The 18,300-nt window shown below is 41.2% G+C and overlaps 1 protein-coding gene across 4 annotated transcripts in view; it reads right to left on the reverse strand.

The window, feature by feature from the left end:
• Fpps (Farnesyl pyrophosphate synthase) overlaps positions 1-18,300 on the reverse strand; it is a 51,334-nt gene that overhangs the window by 16,540 nt on the left and 16,494 nt on the right. For all 4 annotated transcript variants that reach the window (XM_071660749.1, XM_071660746.1, XM_071660748.1 and 1 more), the window contains exons 3-6: positions 6,341-6,515; positions 4,957-5,097; positions 2,577-2,780; positions 902-1,066 (exon numbers count right to left, since the gene is read on the reverse strand). In XM_071660749.1, the coding sequence (XP_071516850.1) occupies positions 902-1,066; positions 2,577-2,780; positions 4,957-5,097; positions 6,341-6,515 (685 nt within the window). The remainder of the gene's footprint in view (positions 1-901; positions 1,067-2,576; positions 2,781-4,956; positions 5,098-6,340; positions 6,516-18,300) is intronic.

The following is an 18,300-nucleotide window of genomic DNA, read 5'->3' on the forward strand; positions in this document are numbered from 1 at the left end:
GCTATTTGAGCAGATCTTAAGCAATGAAATACAACACCAAAAACCTTTTGCTAACATCCATATAAACACAAAAGTTAGCTTTTTAACAAGGTGTGTATCCCTTGTTAGTTGGACCTTCACTCCGGTTAAAAGAAATGGACAAATTTATCTATCCTTATAAGAGACATTTGTTACAACATATGACTGCAGCAACATCTCTTCATTTACTGAAATAATGTGCATGATTCATCATCAAGAATGATTCATCAAGAACAGAGTTCCAAGAAACATGCCTCAGACTATCTAATAAAAAATTCGAAGACAGAAATAAGCTCTGGAAATTATTTCATAAAATAAAGAAGTAATTTGCTATTTCAGTTCAATTACTTGATGAGGTAAGGTTCAGAATGAATGGGTCCTGACCAAATTACACCATATCTGACCTCTTACAAGAAAGATTATTAATTTTACTACAGCATGATCATCTGTTTTTTTATTTTGTTTACTGATCACTATTTCACTCAGCTACACAACCCTATATCTCTTCCCTTATATTGTTTTATATAAAATAAGATCTTACAAGTTATAACACACGCAAGTCTTGCTCTTAAATGAAATATCTATATTAAACAAAAACTTATCACCAGACGTTTTGCACTGAAATTGAGATCATTTGGGTTTGCCCCTAAATCATTCATTATGCAGTTACTGAAAATGTATCTGAAACTGTAATACAATTACAATTAAGTAACAGATATAACTATAAACACTAAAAGGGTACCATAACAAAACTGCCAAATGTACTCAAAGTACATCATCTATCACATTTTCTCTTAAATCACTCAAATAATGAATTTAAACATGCACGTTAAATTGAACTGATTGTGAATATGGAATACTGTATACAAATAAACATACTAACCATGTACATTGAGAGGGCAACAGGCAAGTAGAAAGAATAGTAAGCAGTCTTGTATTTCACAATCGCATTGTAACGCTCCATGGTGAATTTACTTAGAATAGGTCTCTGTCCTTTAGGGCATGACAAAAGGTCTAGGGCTTGTCCCAAAGCTGTCTTCAGTGTCATCTGAAAGACCAAGAAAAAAAATTACAGTACAATATACACAAATGCCATAATTCTTAAATCTCCTCTTATCAGAAGTATTCACTGTATCATGTGGAGTAATAGGTGTAAATGAGACATGACAATTACAATGATGGCTATGCTACCTATTCACCTTTGACCATCTTTGCTCCAATCGACAAGACCTCTCTTTGCACACCCCTCACCAACCCTACGGCTCACTCCAACTTACACAGCTCCATCTTCTGTCTTGTCCACACCCAGGAGTCCAAAACAAATCTATTCTAGGTTCTCTCTATTCAAACTCACACTCCAACCAAACTGTCTCTCTCCACAGCTAAAACTAATAACCTTGCTTTAATTAACAATTCACTCCCTCCTTGTTCCATTCACACATTCTCCCAAACTCAGACATCAGCTTCAGAAGTTTCTCACTTCGCCACCAGCAAATAATAACCGGCTTGCCCCCCATCCCTGATGGAGTGCAGACCTGCTCCTCTCTCCAAAACCCTTGCATTCACCCCTTTTAGCACCCCATGCATAAACACATGAAAGAGTCATGGTGACATCACATAATCCTCCGACAGACCCATCTTCACCTAATGCTATTCATCCTCTTCCTCCTACTTGCATACATGCCTTACTCTCTTAATAATTACTCTTCATTACTTCTGACAGCTTCCTTCCCACACCATACATTCACAACGTTTCCAAAAAGCATCCCAATCAACCCTATCATATAATTCTGATACGTGTCTGTCTGGTGGAGTGGTGCTTATGACTGAGGACTGAGTTGGAAGGGTGTTTATCTAGTGTTTGTCAAGTCCTCTTCTAGTGCGTATATGTTTTGTTAGTGTTTCCTTTGCTGGAGTTGAGGAAGCTGTCGGTATAGGCTGCTGAAGTGTGAGGACAATGTTAGCTTTTTCATTTCTACTAAGAGGTTGGTGCTTAGTTATGGATAGGATGGGCGAGAGAGGTCTAGTGCTACTGCAAAGAAGTGAGTGCTGAGCAAGTTGAGGAAGGATTGTATTGTACTGTATTCAGTGTTTGTGAATGCTATGCAACCACTGATTGTTCTGAGCTTTCTATCTTAAGTGGTTTGCGGGTTTGTTATATTCACTTTAGAGAGAGTGGATGACTATGCAACTGAGACTTAGTTTAGCTAAGCAGAGTCAATAAAATGTTTGTAAAAGATGCTAAAGGGTTCTTTTTTTGTCCAAATATAGTATCATTTACTTTCATCCTTCTTCATACCTCCCATATTACTGGTACAACCTTCCTGCTCAAAAACAAAAGATTTTCCTGAAAAAAATATCACCTCAGCAGCCAGCAATTTCTATCCTCCCATGGAAATGGATGAATTACTGGCAACAGTCAATAGGAGTTTGTCATCATGAATCTGGCACCTTCCTCAACATGTCTACAGAGAAGACATTTAGGAAAAGCATTTCATAGTATGTAATAAAGTAAAATCACAGGGTCTGATTATCATCATTCTTCCACACTAACTAACCTCATGGAAGAGCTCCAGCAGATCCAGATAATAGGGGGCATCTTGAAAGTATTTCTGCAAGAGTTTGTAAATTCCTGCCTCAAGAAGGATGGCGTCATTGAAGGCACTAACACCAAGGTCTTCATTACGATACCAAGTAGGCTTCCCACGTCGCATCTCACTCCCATCAATGATATCATCTGCTATTAAAAAGAAGCTCTGGAGCTGTGGGAATAAAAAAATGTACCTTTGGAATGCAGGACAAGTTCACACAAGATATATGTACAAACTGCAGTAAAATGGTATCTCACATACACACACACACATACACATACTGGGCATAGGTTTGGGTATATGTGTGTGTGCATACATATAAACATAGCAAGGTCAAGGTACATATATGAAATGTATAGGTATGTATATGCACGTGTGAGGGCGCACATATCTCACATACACACACACACATACACATACTGGGCATAGGCTTGGGTATATGTATGTGTGCATACATATAAACATAGTAAGGTCAAGGTACATATATGAAATGTACAGGTATGTATATGTGCGTGTGAGGGCGTTTATGTATACGCATGTGTATGTGGGTGGGTTGGGCCATTCTTTGTGTATCCTTGTGCTACCTCCCTAACGCAGGAGACAGCAACTAAGTATAATAAATATAAATAAATAACTATGTACATTAATTCATATTTATTCATTAGAGTGATGTGCTGTCTATGAATTGAACCAAGACATAAAAGGCAGCCTGGGGGAATCATGGAAATGCCTACAGGGGTAGTGTCTTGGTGCATTACAGATGACAGTTAGAGAATGGAAGTGAGCAAATGTGTCTTTCTTTGTCTGCTCATGGAACTACCTTGCTGACACGGGAAATGGCAAACAAATATGGGGGGATGGGGGGGATGTAATTCTCAATTTTGACCATGTGGTACATTAAGGCATTTAAAGAGCAGAGGTGAAACAAGACCTAAAGATGAGATATGATCACAGAAAATACATAAACCTTAACAATTTCTTTTGACAAAGTTCAGAAATGAGGAACCAGGGAATTGTGGTGAGAGAATCTGTGGAATTTACAACACGGTAGTAACATGGGTACCTTTAGCCTTAAATACAGAAGGAATGGTAAGAAAGATTAAAGAACAGTTCAATAAGAGATGTCAAAAAGAAAAAGATCTTCAAGATGCACTATGAAGATATAAAGAACTTCAGCCAATCAGCATTTGCAATGTATAAGAGAGCAAGTGAACAAGTAAAGAAGGATATTAAAGCAGGAACATGGGTACCTTTAGCCTTAAATACAGAAGGAATGGTAAGAAAGGTTAAAGAACAGATTAATAAGAGATGTCAAAAAGAAAAAGATCTTCAAGTGAACAAGTGAACAAGAAAAGAAAGATATGAATGCAGGAACAAAGAAACTTTGAAAAGAGTATTATGGACACAGCAGAAGAAAAACCAAAGCTTTTACATAAATTCATCCAGAAAAAACTGTCGGGTAAAGAGCAGGTAACCAGGCTAAAAGATTCAGAGGGAAGAATTGTAGAGGATGATGTCAAAATATTCAAGGAACTGAATAAGAAGTACAAAAGTGTTTTCACATCAAAAGACACTACAGCTCCATCACCAATGCGATGAAGTGAAGAGGATGTTTTAGAAATAATTGAGATATCTAAAAAGATATTAACAAAATATCAAAAGGTCTTGACCCATACAAGGATCATGGTTCTTAGTATAGACATTTCACATAATATGCCAAAGATGTGCACAGAGCAACTCAACAAAAAAAACTTGAAATACTATTCAAGATGGTGCTGGAAAAAGGCAAAGTGCCAAGGTAGTGGAAACGGGCAAATGTCATACCAATCTATGGGAAAGGAGATCAAGTGTGTTCTGAAAAGTTCTGAAAAAGATAATCAGAAAGCAAATGTATGACTCAATTTGGTAATGAAATTAACTTTGAGACAATACTGTTAATGGAAGGGTCATATGGAACAAACCTCGCCGAGTTCTATGAGAAAGTGAGCTCTGTCTTAGGTAAGGGGAAGGCTTGGAGGACTATTTGTATCTGGACTGCCAGGCAACATCTGAAACTGTACAACTGGAAAAGCGAGACAATACACGCAGGATAATTCCTGAGCACTTACAAGATATCATTATTTGCACAAAGTAAATGTAACTTCTGTTCTATTCTAACAGGATCTGCATGTCACACTGTCACTCCATCTAATTCTCACCCAATAAATTACCTCTTTAATAATCAACCAATTACGAAAAAAAAGGATAAAAGTTTTCTAAAACTTACAGCATTCACATGAACTTTAACAGCATAAGCTGTACTGCACAAACACTGCTAGAAATATTCAAAGCAAACAGTAAAACTAACCAATTCAATGCACCACCCGAGGATATGCGCCAATCGTAGGTTTTCTGGTGTTATGAGATCTTGAGTTGCCAACAGTTTAAAAGATAATGATACAGCTAGGCCTCTGTTCATTTTGCCACCAACTGCATTGTACTGCAACACCTGAAAATATTAACAAAATCTCTAATAACAAAATATCTTTCAACATTTGTCACCCTAAACCAATTTCCAATACTAAATTTTGACCCACAAAAAACTTACAATATTCCATACATTTCTGAATTTCACCATGTGCCTCAGTACATTTTACCGCTGTAAAATCCATAATATCACCTAGCAATCAACCTCTTCAAAACTTGCATTCTTAGACCAGACTTGCACAACTGTTTCTGTCTAAACAAACTACCTTAACAAATCACCCTTCACTTGCATAATCATCCTCATTCCATCCTAATGAATCTTCTGCAAACGTTTCTCAAAAAAGTAGAAAAAATGAGTATTGCTACTCATCATCTATAAAATCATATGAAAATCAGTGCATCAGACAACTCAAGTTTTCCCCTGCCCTAATGCAGTGAATTCTGCTCCTTACTCAGTACCTCCCCAGTCTGCCACAATCTTACTTGTATTTAAAAAGTTTCTGATAACTTACGTGCTAATCTCACTCGTCTGTTTAGGTAATTATCAGGTATTCATTCACTCACCTTGGTCCCTTTTATTTGCTATAAAATTGGTGGCCATAAACAGCCTTCCTCATGATACTCCCTCATCTCTCTAAATCCTCTCTTACCTAAAAACATTACATTCTTACACTTTTTCTCTTTCAACTCATTTGCATTCTCCTTCATACCTGCTATCTACCCAACTAAATAAATTTTCCCTCAACTGCAAAGACTTCATTTTGTCTTACAATTATTCTAATAAAACTTCAACCATTTGTTTTTCTTCCTTTTCACTGGCACTCCATCCACTGAGTCCTATGCTGTATAACCATAATAAAGATCTAAATATGCTGCATAGAATAACTTGAACATTATCTTCAAAATCTCCTTCAATATTCCTATATAATTCCACAACTATATTATCCAAAAACTTTTCTCGTGTCTGCCTCGACCCTTATCACATCTTGCCATCTTCTAATCTTTCCCTTCTCCAATGAATACCATCAAACACACACCATGAAGTATCCTCCAGAATCTTCAGTATAATTTCAATCATTCATCAATATCAACATGAAAAAAAAATCTTAGAAATCCAATGGCAGTCTCAGAATAGGGGTGGGACTCCTCCCTTACTTAAAATTAGAAAAACATATCATGTATATTCTCCATGAAAAGGGATGCACAAAGAAACCCAGCATATTTTTTTTTCTATAAAAACTGACTACCATATTGGCCATCATTACCTTAGCAAACCACTTCTGGGCTTCTGGAATATCAGAGTGCATTCCAACCTCTGTTAATTCACGTACAATGTCTGGGAGCAAGGACAAGAACTCCCTTTGCTCGTCCTGTGAAGCTGCATGGCCAGTCTTGGCAGGAGGCAAGTTGACTGAAGCCACAGTTGAAAGATGACATGGCCTGCAAATCAGGTAATTACTACAATAAGTAACAGTGCACTTTACGTACCATGAAACAAGAACTCTTTTTGAATAAAATGCAAAGTCAAGTAAATACACTAAACATATAGTCTGGCAGTACTTTAACCAGGACACAATTGAAACACTTCTTGACCTCTAAATACTTTTTATATTGTACTGTACTTAAATCTGGCTCCTGAATATATATACATTTATCATACTTTGTCGCTGTCTCCTGCGTTAGCGAGGTAGTGCAAGGAAACAGACGAAAGAATGGCCCCCAACCCACCCACATACACATGTATATACATACACGTCCACACACACAGCACATATACATACCTATACATCTCAATGTATACATATATATACACACACAGACATATACATATATACAAATGTACGTATTCATACTTGCTGCCTTTATTCATTTCCGTCGCCACCCCACTACACATGAAATAGCACCCCCTCCCCCCTGCATGCGCGCAAGGTAACGCTAGGAAAAGACAACAAAGGCCACATTCGTTCACATTCAGTCACTAGCTGTCATGTGTAATATACATATAATGCCCTAGACCCTGTTCACTAGATAAACTCATTAGCAGCAAAGCATATACCTCAAGTAAACCATGATAAGAGATATAATTCATTTCAATCAAATGCACGTGTAGGTCAAATCACCTTCAATATGACCCAATCAGGACCCTGATACCTAAATCATAGTTGCAGTTCTTTAACCATATCTTCTAACACTCTACAATAAGTGTGCTAATTAATAATCTTATGGAAAGATACATTTCCACGGCTAATGCAATAGTGGAGGTCACAGGCCACTTGTTCACAGTGTTCTTGGCATTAATGTCAGTGTCTTTGAGTATGTGGTGGGTGCCCCACCTCATGTGGCTGATGTCTTTGATATATCACCCTTTCCAAAGGCTCTCTCTCACTCTTCCAAAGGCTCTCTCTCTCACTCCTCCAAAGGCTCTCTCTCACTCTTCCAAAGGCTCTCTCTCACTCCTCCGAAGGCTTTCTCACTCCTCCGAAGGCTTTCTCACTCTTCCAAAGGCTCTCTCACTCTTCCAAAGGCTCTCTCTCACTCCTCCAAAGGCTCTCTCACTTCTCCAAAGGCTCTCTCACTCTTCCAAAGGCTCTCTCTCTCACTCCTCCAAAGGCTCTCTCTCACTCCTCCAAAGGCTCTCTCTCACTCCTCCAAAGGCTCTCTCACTTCTCCAAAGGCTCTCTCACTCTTCCAAAGGCTTTCTCACTTCTCCAAAGGCTCTCTCTCACTCCTCCAAAGGCTCTCTCTCACTCCTCCAAAGGCTTCCTCACTTCTCCAAAGGTTCTTTCACTCCTCCAAAGGCTCTCTCACTCCTCCAAAGGCTCTTTCACTCCTCCAAAGGCTCTTTCACTCCTCCAAAGGCTCTCTCTCTCACACTTCACGGCACTTCCAAGGTCTTAAGCCTTTTCACGCAGTTTCGACCCAAGGACACCAGACCTCCTCGCCCCTCTGGGCGAAAGGAGGAGTGAAGGATCTTCAAATACATCTGTCAAGGACTTTCTCAGTGGAAGTCAACACTAGGGAGACGTCTTCATCCTTCTTAACCACTCGATAGCCTCGGCCATCGGGTGGGGGGGCTTCTGTTTGCTGACGAGGTGCAATGCCGTGGGGGGGTGGAAGGTCAGGTCAGGTGGGCTAAGCTAAGTAGGTCACACTTGAATGATGGAGGAACCCCCGGTATATAATACGTACCCAACGCCCTCCATGTTCTTTCAGCGCGGCATTTGGACCAATGGCACAGTTGAACACACAAGACCTAAACTGCTTTCCATTACTATCATTATGAGATAGGATTTTGTACAAGAGGAAGTGATGGCTGGTACAATCGTTGTCGAAATTCTAACGGCCACCTTAACTATGTACGAATCGAAATGGGTTAATATATTCATGACTTAGGAGCAACTTGCTTACAAAATTCACGTTTGAAAGGTTTAAATTGACCTCAATAGTTGTATATGAAGCAGGACACACGATGGAGGGGGGAAGGTTATGAACATTAAAAATGTGCTCTAAGAGAAATATCTATGAGTATTCTAAATATTCATGAGTATTCTAAATATTTATGAGTATTCTATAAACATCTGGAGAGAGCATGGGAGAGGAAGCCGGTTGCAATGAAAAACAGATGGATGAATGAGAAATAGTGTGAAGGGAATAGCAAGCCTGGTATGGGGTGAACTAAGTTGGTGAAAGGATGCATAATGTATAAACTACGTTGGTGAAAAGATACATAATGTATAAAATACGTTGGTGAAAGGATGCATAATGTATAAAATAAGTTGGTGAAAAGATACATAATGTATAAAATACGTTGGTGAAAGGATGTGTAATGTATAAACTACGTCGGTGAAAGGATGCATAATGTATAAACTACGTTGGTGAAAAGATACATAATGTATAAAATACGTTGGTGAAAGGATGTATAATGTATAAAATACGTTGGTGAAAGGATGCATAATGTATAAAATACGTTGGTGAAAGAATATTTAATGTATAAACTACGTTAGTGAAAGGATGAATAATGTATACATACATGTGTACTTTTAGTGGGTATATAAGACCATCTATAAATACATGGAACACTGGCATAATAAAGACCGACTCATCCCTTACTATGAGATGATATAAATATATATATATATATATATATATATATATATATATATATATATATATATATATATATATATGTGTGTGTGTGTGTGTGTGTGGCCATACGTAATATTATTACAAAGATGAAGTTCATTCGTACCTTACAATGATAATATGTGGGTGACAGCACTTTTATACTGTGCATTAAGTAGATACTATCAAAAAAAAAAAAGTACTCTAAATCTCAACTTACAAAAGAGAAGGAGAGAGAGAGAGAGAGAGAGAGAGAGAGAGAGAGAGAGAGAGAGAGAGAGAGAGAGAGAGAGAGAGACTTTAAACTAAGCTTAAGTGAGGCAGACTTAGAGTCCACTGGCCCGAAACACAAAAAGGGCAAGGCCACAAAGGCCCGCCCATTTCATACCCATGCGTATGGGGGCTGCGTATAGCCTGGCTCAAGCGTGTGTATCGCCTTGCGTAAGTGGCTGTAAGAACTGAATGGGAATGGCTATTATATAAGAGACGTGGGGTAAGCACTGTGTTACAATAAGTTCAAATGCCAAGAGGGTACGGATGAATAGCGCAATAATGCGGGGGTGTAGTTACGCAATGACCCCGTCAAGGGCTGACATGGTTTCTGGGGGGGGAAAGGCTGGTATACCATGGCCCCTAAGGGCAGCCCTAGGCAAAGGGTGGGGGGGGGTCCCAAATGAGGGGGGAAAATACTGTAAGAAATGATAATCTATGAACATTTGTTTACACCATATTTTTCCCTTGTTTGATCACTTGTTAAGAAACTACCATCTGTAAACAATTGTTTACATATATTTCCCAATGTTTGGTCACTCACAAGAAACTATAATCTATAACCATTTATTTACTACTTATATTTACCCTTGTTTGTTCACTTGCAAGAAATTATAACCTGTAAACCATTGTTTACCAATTACATTTTCTCCTTGTTTGGCCCCCCTATTGTATAATCATCATTATGACCATAATTTTCAATCAACTGTTTCGGGTAAGTTTACGAAGACCACGAGAGAGAGAGAGAGAGAGAGAGAGAGAGAGAGAGAGAGAGAGAGAGAGAGAGAGAGAGAGAGAGAGAGAGAGAGAGTGAGTTAACCAGCTTCAACCAGCGAAATGTCAACCCAGCCAACACCACAGAAGGCTTCTAACCTAACCTAACCTAACCTAACCTTAACCAACCCAGCCACGCTTCTAAAGTTCGCCAGAGACACACTATATATATATATATATATATATATATATATATATATATATATATATTTTTTTTTTTTTTTTTTTTTTTTTTTTTTTTTTATACTTTGTCGCTGTCTCCCGCGTTTGCGAGGTAGCGCAAGGAAACAGACGAAAGAAATGGCCCAACCCCCCCCATACACATGTACATACATACGTCCACACACGCAATATACATACCTACACAGCTTTCCATGGTTTACCCCAGACGCTTCACATGCCTTGATTCAATCCACTGACAGCACGTCAACCCCTGTATACCACATCGCTCCAATTCACTCTATTCCTTGCCCTCCTTTCACCCTCCTGCATGTTCAGGCCCCGATCACACAAAATCCTTTTCACTCCATCTTTCCACCTCCAATTTGGTCTCCCTCTTCTCCTCGTTCCCTCCACCTCCGACACATATATCCTCTTGGTCAATCTTTCCTCACTCATTCTCTCCATGTGCCCAAACCACTTCAAAACACCCTCTTCTGCTCTCTCAACCACGCTCTTTTTATTTCCACACATCCCTCTTACCCTTACGTTACTTACTCGATCAAACCACCTCACACCACACATTGTCCTCAAACATCTCATTTCCAGCACATCCATCCTCCTGCGCACAACTCTATCCATAGCCCACGCCTCGCAACCATACAACATTGTTGGAACCACTATTCCTTCAAACATACCCATTTTTGCTTTCCGGGATAATGTTCTCGACTTCCACACATTTTTCAAGGCTCCCAAAATTTTCGCCCCCTCCCCCACCCTATGATCCACTTCCGCTTCCATGGTTCCATCCGCTGACAGATCCACTCCCAGATATCTAAAACACTTCACTTCCTCCAGCCTCTCACCATTCAAACTCACCTCCCAATTGACTTGACCCTCAACCCTACTGTACCTAATAACCTTGCTCTTATTGACATTTATATATATATATATATATATATATATATATATATATATCTTTCAAACTATTCGCCATTTGCCGCGTTAGCAAGGTAGCGTTAAGAACAGAGGACTGGGGCCTTTGAGGGAATATCCTCACCTGGCCCCCTTCTCTGTTCCTTCTTTAGGAAAATTAAAAAAAAAAAAAAAAAAACGAGAGGGGAGGATTTCCAGCCCCCCGCTCCCTCCCCTTTTAGTCGCCTTCTACGACACGCAGGGAATACGTGGCAAGTATTCTTTCTCCCCTATCCCCAGGGATATATATATATATATATATATATATATATATATGTATATATAGGGTCCAATGACAGCCATGGACTACCAGTTCCTAAGCCTAACAAGCAATACGCTTGTTAACGCCTCCATGTACACTGGTTACTGTGTGAACTGTACCACAAGGCCTGGCTTGTGGTTGGTAATGCAATTCTATTAATCAATGATACAATTCGTATTCATAATGCGCTGCTTGGGGTGAGGGAGGGAGGGTGGGGGTGGTTTGTGATGGCGTGACCTTTGACCTGACCTGTGGTCTAAAGGTCACACCCCTATGAAAAGGGGGGGAGGGGGTGTGTGGTCATATCCCACGACCTCTGGGTCACACTGGGTCACACTGCTATGGCTCGTGTGGCCATGACGTGTCAACCACAAACACAAATACAATAAAATAATTTACGTACAGAAATTGGGCAATTTAAAAGCAGACTTACGAAGGTAGACAGAGGCAGGAAGGAATAATGGATCGACGAGAGGGTAGGGGGGCCGCCGCCCCCTCCCCCCGTTCTGGGTCGTGAGGTACGTGCTGAGAGAGAGAGAGAGAGAGAGAGAGAGAGAGAGAGAGAGAGAGAGAGAGAGAGAGAGAGAGAGGAGCGTACCCAATGCACGTGTCCTACATGCCAGAGAACGAACACCTTTGGCAAAAAAACCCCCACCCTGGCAACACCCTCACCCACCCTGCCAAAACCCAACCCACTTCATAATGTAGCCCATGGCGCACGTTAACCCTAAACTACATAAGAATAGACCTCCTTCCAACCACTCGCTCTCACACGAAGCAATACGTCAAGCAATGCATGGCGAGAGGGCATGAATAGTGCCATTGTACAAAGGCAAAGGGGATAAGAGTGAGTGCTCAAATTACAGAGGTATAAGTTTGTACAAAGGCAAAGGGGCTGAAGGTGAGTGTTCAAATTACAGAGGGATGAAGGTGAGTGTTCAAATTACAGTGGTATAATTTAGTATAAAGGCAAAGGGGATGAAGGTGAGTGCTCAAATTACAGAGGGATGAGTTTGTACAAAGGCAAAGGGGATAAGAGTGAGTGCTCAAATCACAGAGGTATAAGTTTGTACAAAGGCAAAGGGGCTGAAGGTGAGTGTTCAAATTACAGAGGGATGAAGGTGAGTGTTCAAATTACAGTGGTATAATTTAGTATAAAGGCAAAGGGGATGAAGGTGAGTGCTCAAATTACAGAGGGGTGAGTTTGTACAAAGGCAAAGGGGATAAGAGTGAGTGCTCAAATTACAGAGGGGTGAGTTTGTACAAAGGCAAAGGGGATGAGGGTGAGTGTTCATTTTACAGAGATATAAGTTTGTTGAGTATTCCTGGTAAATTATATGGGAGGGTATTGATTGAGAGGGTGAAGGCATGTACAGAGCATCAGATTGGGGAAGAGCAGTGTGGTTTCAGAAGTGGTAGAGGATGTGTGGATCAGGTGTTTGCTTTGAAGAATGTATGTGAGAAATACTTAGAAAAGCAAATGGATTTGTATGTAGCATTTATGGATCTGGAGAAGGCATATGATAGAGTTGATAGAGATGCTCTGTGGAAGGTATTAACAATGTATGGTGTGGGAGGCAAGTTGTTAGAAGCAGTGAAAAGTTTTTATAGTGGATGTAAGGCATGTGTATGAGTAGGAAGAGAGGAAAGTGATTGGTTCTCAGCGAATGTAGGTTTGCGGCAGGGGTGCGTGATGTCTCTATGGTTGTTTAATTTGTTTATGGACGGGGTTGTTAGGGAGGTGAATGCAAGAGTTTTGGAGAGAGGGGGCACGTATGCAGTCAGCTGCGGATGAGAGAGCTTGGGAAGTGAGTCAGTTGTTGTTCGCTGATGATACAGCGCTGGTGGCTGATTCATGTGAGAAACTGCAGAAGCTGGTGACTGAGTTTGGTAAAGTGTGTGAAAGAAGAAAGCTGAGAGCAAATGTGAATAAGAGCAAGGTTGTCAGGTACAGTAGGGTTGATGGACAAGTCAATTGGGAAGTAAGCTTGAATGGAGAAAAACTGGAGGAAGTGAAGTGTTTTAGATATCTGGGAGTGGATTTAACAGCGGATGGAACTACGGAAGCGGAAGTGAGTCATAGGGTGGGGTAGGGGGTGAAAGTTCTGGAGCGTTGAAAAATGTGTGGAAGGCGAGAACATTATCTTGGAAAGCAAAAATGGGTATGTTTGAAGGAATAGTGGTTCCACCAATGTTGTATGGTTGCGAGGCGTGGGCTATAGATAGAGTTGTGCGCAGGAGGGTGGATGTGCTGGAAATGAGATGTTTGAGGACAATGTGTGGTGTGAGGTGGTTTGATCGAGTAAGTAACGTAAGGGTAAGAGAGATGTGTGGTTATAAAAAGAGTGTGGTTGAGAGAGCAGAAGAGGGTGTTTTGAAATGGTTTGGTCACATGGAGAGAATGAGTGAGGAAAGATTGACAAAGAGGATATATGTGTCAGATGTGGAGGGAACGAGAAGTGGGAGACCAAATTGGAGGTGGAAAGATGGAGTGAAAAAGATTTTGAGTGATCGGGGCCTGAACATGCAGGAGGGTGAAAGGCGTGCAAGGAACAGAGTGAACTGGAACGATGTGGTATACCGGGGTCGACGTGCTGTCAATGGATTGAACCAGGGCATGCGAAGCGTCTGGGGTAAAACATGGAAAGTTCTGTGGGGCCTGGATGTGGAAAGGGAGCTGTGGTTTCGGTGCATTACACATGACAGTTAAAGACTGAGTGTGAACGAATGTGGCCTTTGTAGTCTTTTCCTAGCGCTACCTCGCACACATGCGGGGGAGGGGGTTGTTATTCATGTGTGGCGGGGTGGCGACGGGAATGGGTGAAGGCAGCATGTATGAATATGTACATGTGTATATATGTATATGTCTATGTATATGTATGTATACGTTGAGATGTATAGGCATGTATATGTGCGTGTGTGGACGTGTATGTATATACATGTGTATGTGGGTGGGTTGGGCCATTCTTTCGTCTGTTTCCTTGCGCTACCTCGCTAACGCAGGGGAGAGAGACAAAGTATAATAGAATATAAATACTATGGTATATATATATATAGAACATATATATGCCAGGTCATAAATCAATCACACACACACACACACACACTACATATATATCTTAATATCTACATATATACCCTAACACCACTGAAGAAACAGTCTAGTTCACCAGTGGATGTTCAACAGTGTCATGATACCGTCAGTGGGGGGGGTACAAAATTATACTACAAATAAATACAGTAAATCATGAGACAGGAAACGCTATAATAACGACTTCCTACGACTTCCAAACAGCCTCGTTCGCTCTTGTTAAACCCCACCAACATACGGCAATGACAGTATCTATCTATCTATCTATCTATCTATCTATCTATCTGTGTATTTGTGTACGTGTACGTGTGTGTGTGTGTGTGTAAGCAAGCAAGCAAACAAGGTAACCTAGCGTCTGTTGGCAAGCAAGCAAGCAAGCTTCTGTTGGCAAGCAAGCAAGCAAGCTTCTGTTGGCAAGCAAGCAAGCAAGCAAGCTTCTGTTGGCAAGCAAGCAAGCAAGCAAGCTTCTGTTGGCAAGCAAGCAAGCAAGCAAGCTTCTGTTGGCAAGCAAGCAAGCAAGCAAGCTTCTGTTGGCAAGCAAGCAAGCAAGCTTCTGTTGGCAAGCAAGCAAGCAAGCAAGCTTCTGTTGGCAAGCAAGCAAGCAAGCAAGCTTCTGTTGGCAAGCAAGCAAGCAAGCAAGCTTCTGTTGGCAAGCAAGCAAGCAAGCAAGCTTCTGTTGGCAAGCAAGCAAGCAAGCTTCTGTTGGCAAGCAAGCAAGCAAGCTTCTGTTGGCAAGCAAGCAAGCAAGCTTCTGTTGGCAAGCAAGCAAGCAAGCTTCTGTTGGCAAGCAAGCAAGCAAGCATCTGTTGGCAAGCAAGCAAGCAAGCTTCTGTTGGCAAGCAAGCAAGCAAGCTTCTGTTGGCAAGCAAGCAAGCAAGCTTCTGTTGGCAAGCAAGCAAGCAAGCAAGCTTCTGTTGGCAAGCAAGCAAGCAAGCTTCTGTTGGCAAGCAAGCAAGCAAGCTTCTGTTGGCAAGCAAGCAAGCAAGCTTCTGTTGGCAAGCAAGCAAGCTTCTGTTGGCAAGCAAGCAAGCAAGCTTCTGTTGGCAAGCAAGCAAGCAAGCAGCTTCTGTTGGCAAGCAAGCAAGCAAGCTTCTGTTGGCAAGCAAGCAAGCAAGCTTCTGTTGGCAAGCAAGCAAGCAAGCTTCTGTTGGCAAGCAAGCAAGCAAGCTTCTGTTGGCAAGCAAGCAAGCAAGCTTCTGTTGGCAAGCAAGCAAGCAAGCTTCTGTTGGCAAGCAAGCAAGCAAGCTTCTGTTGGCAAGCAAGCAAGCAAGCTTCTGTTGGCAAGCAAGCAAGCAAGCAAGCTTCTGTTGGCAAGCAAGCAAGCAAGCTTCTGTTGGCAAGCAAGCAAGCAAGCTTCTGTTGGCAAGCAAGCAAGCAAGCTTCTGTTGGCAAGCAAGCAAGCAAGCTTCTGTTGGCAAGCAAGCAAGCTAGGCAAGCAAGCAAGCTTCTGTTGGCAAGCAAGCAAGCAAGCTTCTGTTGGCAAGCAAGCAAGCAAGCTTCTGTTGGCAAGCAAGCAAGCAAGCTTCTGTTGGCAAGCAAGCAAGCAAGCTTCTGTTGGCAAGCAAGCAAGCAAGCTTCTGTTGGCAAGCAAGCAAGCAAGCTTCTGTTGGCAAGCAAGCAAGCAAGCTTCTGTTGGCAAGCAAGCAAGCAAGCTTCTGTTGGCAAGCAAGCAAGCAAGCTTCTGTTGGCAAGCAAGCAAGCAAGCTTCTGTTGGCAAGCAAGCAAGCAAGCTTCTGTTGGCAAGCAAGCAAGCAAGCTTCTGTTGGCAAGCAAGCAAGCAAGCTTCTGTTGGCAAGCAAGCAAGCAAGCTTCTGTTGGCAAGCAAGCAAGCAAGCTTCTGTTGGCAAGCAAGCAAGCAAGCTTCTGTTGGCAAGCAAGCAAGCAAGCATCTGTTGGCAAGCAAGCAAGCAAGCATCTGTTGGCAAGCAAGCAAGCATCTGTTGGCAAGCAAGCCATCAACGTCACTGCCCACTAAGCCAACAAAAGACTATCGCCTTCTGTTGTTTCTTTTGTTCTGGAGGGCAACAGGCCAGCCCAGAATATATGTCACACAAACAAGCACAATTGTTGTATTTGTTTGGCCAACAGAATATATGTCACACAAGCAAGCACAATTCCTGTATTTGTTTGGCCAACAGAATATATGTTACACAAACAAGTACAATTATTGTATTTGTTTGGCCAACAGAATATATGTCACACAAGCAAGTACAATTATTGTATTTGTTTGGCCAACAGAATATATGTCACACAAGCAAGTACAATTGTTGTATTTGTTTGGCCAACAGAATATATGTCACACAAACAAGCACAATTCCTGTATTTGTTTGGCTAACAGTACCACAAACCACCCTCCCCCCCCTCTCTCTCAAGCAACCCATGGCTGCTCTGGATAACGAAAGGACACACAGCCAAGCGCTTGTACTTCCCGTGTCTTCTATATAGTCTCGTATACACATTCGCCATTGCCCGCATCAGCGAGGTAGCGCGGAGACCCGAGGACTGCTTTTTAAGACCCCCCTAAGGTTCATGCTGTGTTACCGGGTTTTACGTGTTAATTAACAGATAATTCTAGGAGATATAAATGATAAACGGACACACATTATATATATAGGGGAACCTTCCCATTTACTCCCCCCAATTTATATTAGTATAAACTGGGGGCGAGTTTTTCTCTCGTCAACAGAGAATGGAATACGAGAGCATAATGTACATTGATCCATCTTCTTCCTTTATGTTTTCTAGTTCATTTTGTCTTCAGTATTATTCTAGTACCATTAGATGGATGCTTAAACACCCGTCAATGCATCATTTAATCCATTTAAGCTTTCGCCTTCAAAGAGGCATCATCAGGAATTGACGAAAAATGAAAAAGAAAGAAAAAGAGAAAAAATACAGCAGTCCTAAAACATCAAATTAAGAGGAGTAAATGTAAATAAATGTAAATAAGAGTAGTAAATGTAAACAGAATTAGAAAACCATTTGGAAAACCATCTGAAGCACATCAAAGGGGGAAAAAATAAACACTAAACAAATGACCAATCTCATGAAGGGTAGTACAATCTACATACAAACATATGGAAAAGAGAAAACGAGAAAAACTGACAATTGAGAAGAAACACAGAGGAACACTAGTACACAAGAATAAGTCTATGACAAATTATATTAAGAAAAGGCCAAGCCAGACATTCATTGTCCCTTTAGACTGTTCATTTACGAAGATCTGAGAGAGTCAGACGAGTCTAACCTGACCTCAGCTCCACATCCGGATAATAAAGGTCTCAATGGCCCTTTGTAATATACTCAGTCATGGACTTTCTTCTATAATATTGTTCCTCTCCGTCGTGAGACAGTGGAGGAGGACTTCTGGGGTTTGCAACGAAGGAAAGAAGGAAGGAAGGAAGGAAGGTCCTTCGTGAGACGGTGGAAGAGGACTTCTGGGGTGTGCAACGACGGAAGGAAGGAAGGAAAAAAGCAGAAATATCCTTTTCAGACACCTTTTGAGCCATCTCACAGATCTAGAGGTTCGAACCATTGACCGGGTGTCCAGAAATAACAGATGAACACAAGGG

This window comes from Panulirus ornatus, chromosome 72 (genome assembly GCF_036320965.1).
Source record: "Panulirus ornatus isolate Po-2019 chromosome 72, ASM3632096v1, whole genome shotgun sequence".
NCBI classification, from domain to species: Eukaryota; Metazoa; Arthropoda; class Malacostraca; order Decapoda; family Palinuridae; genus Panulirus; species Panulirus ornatus.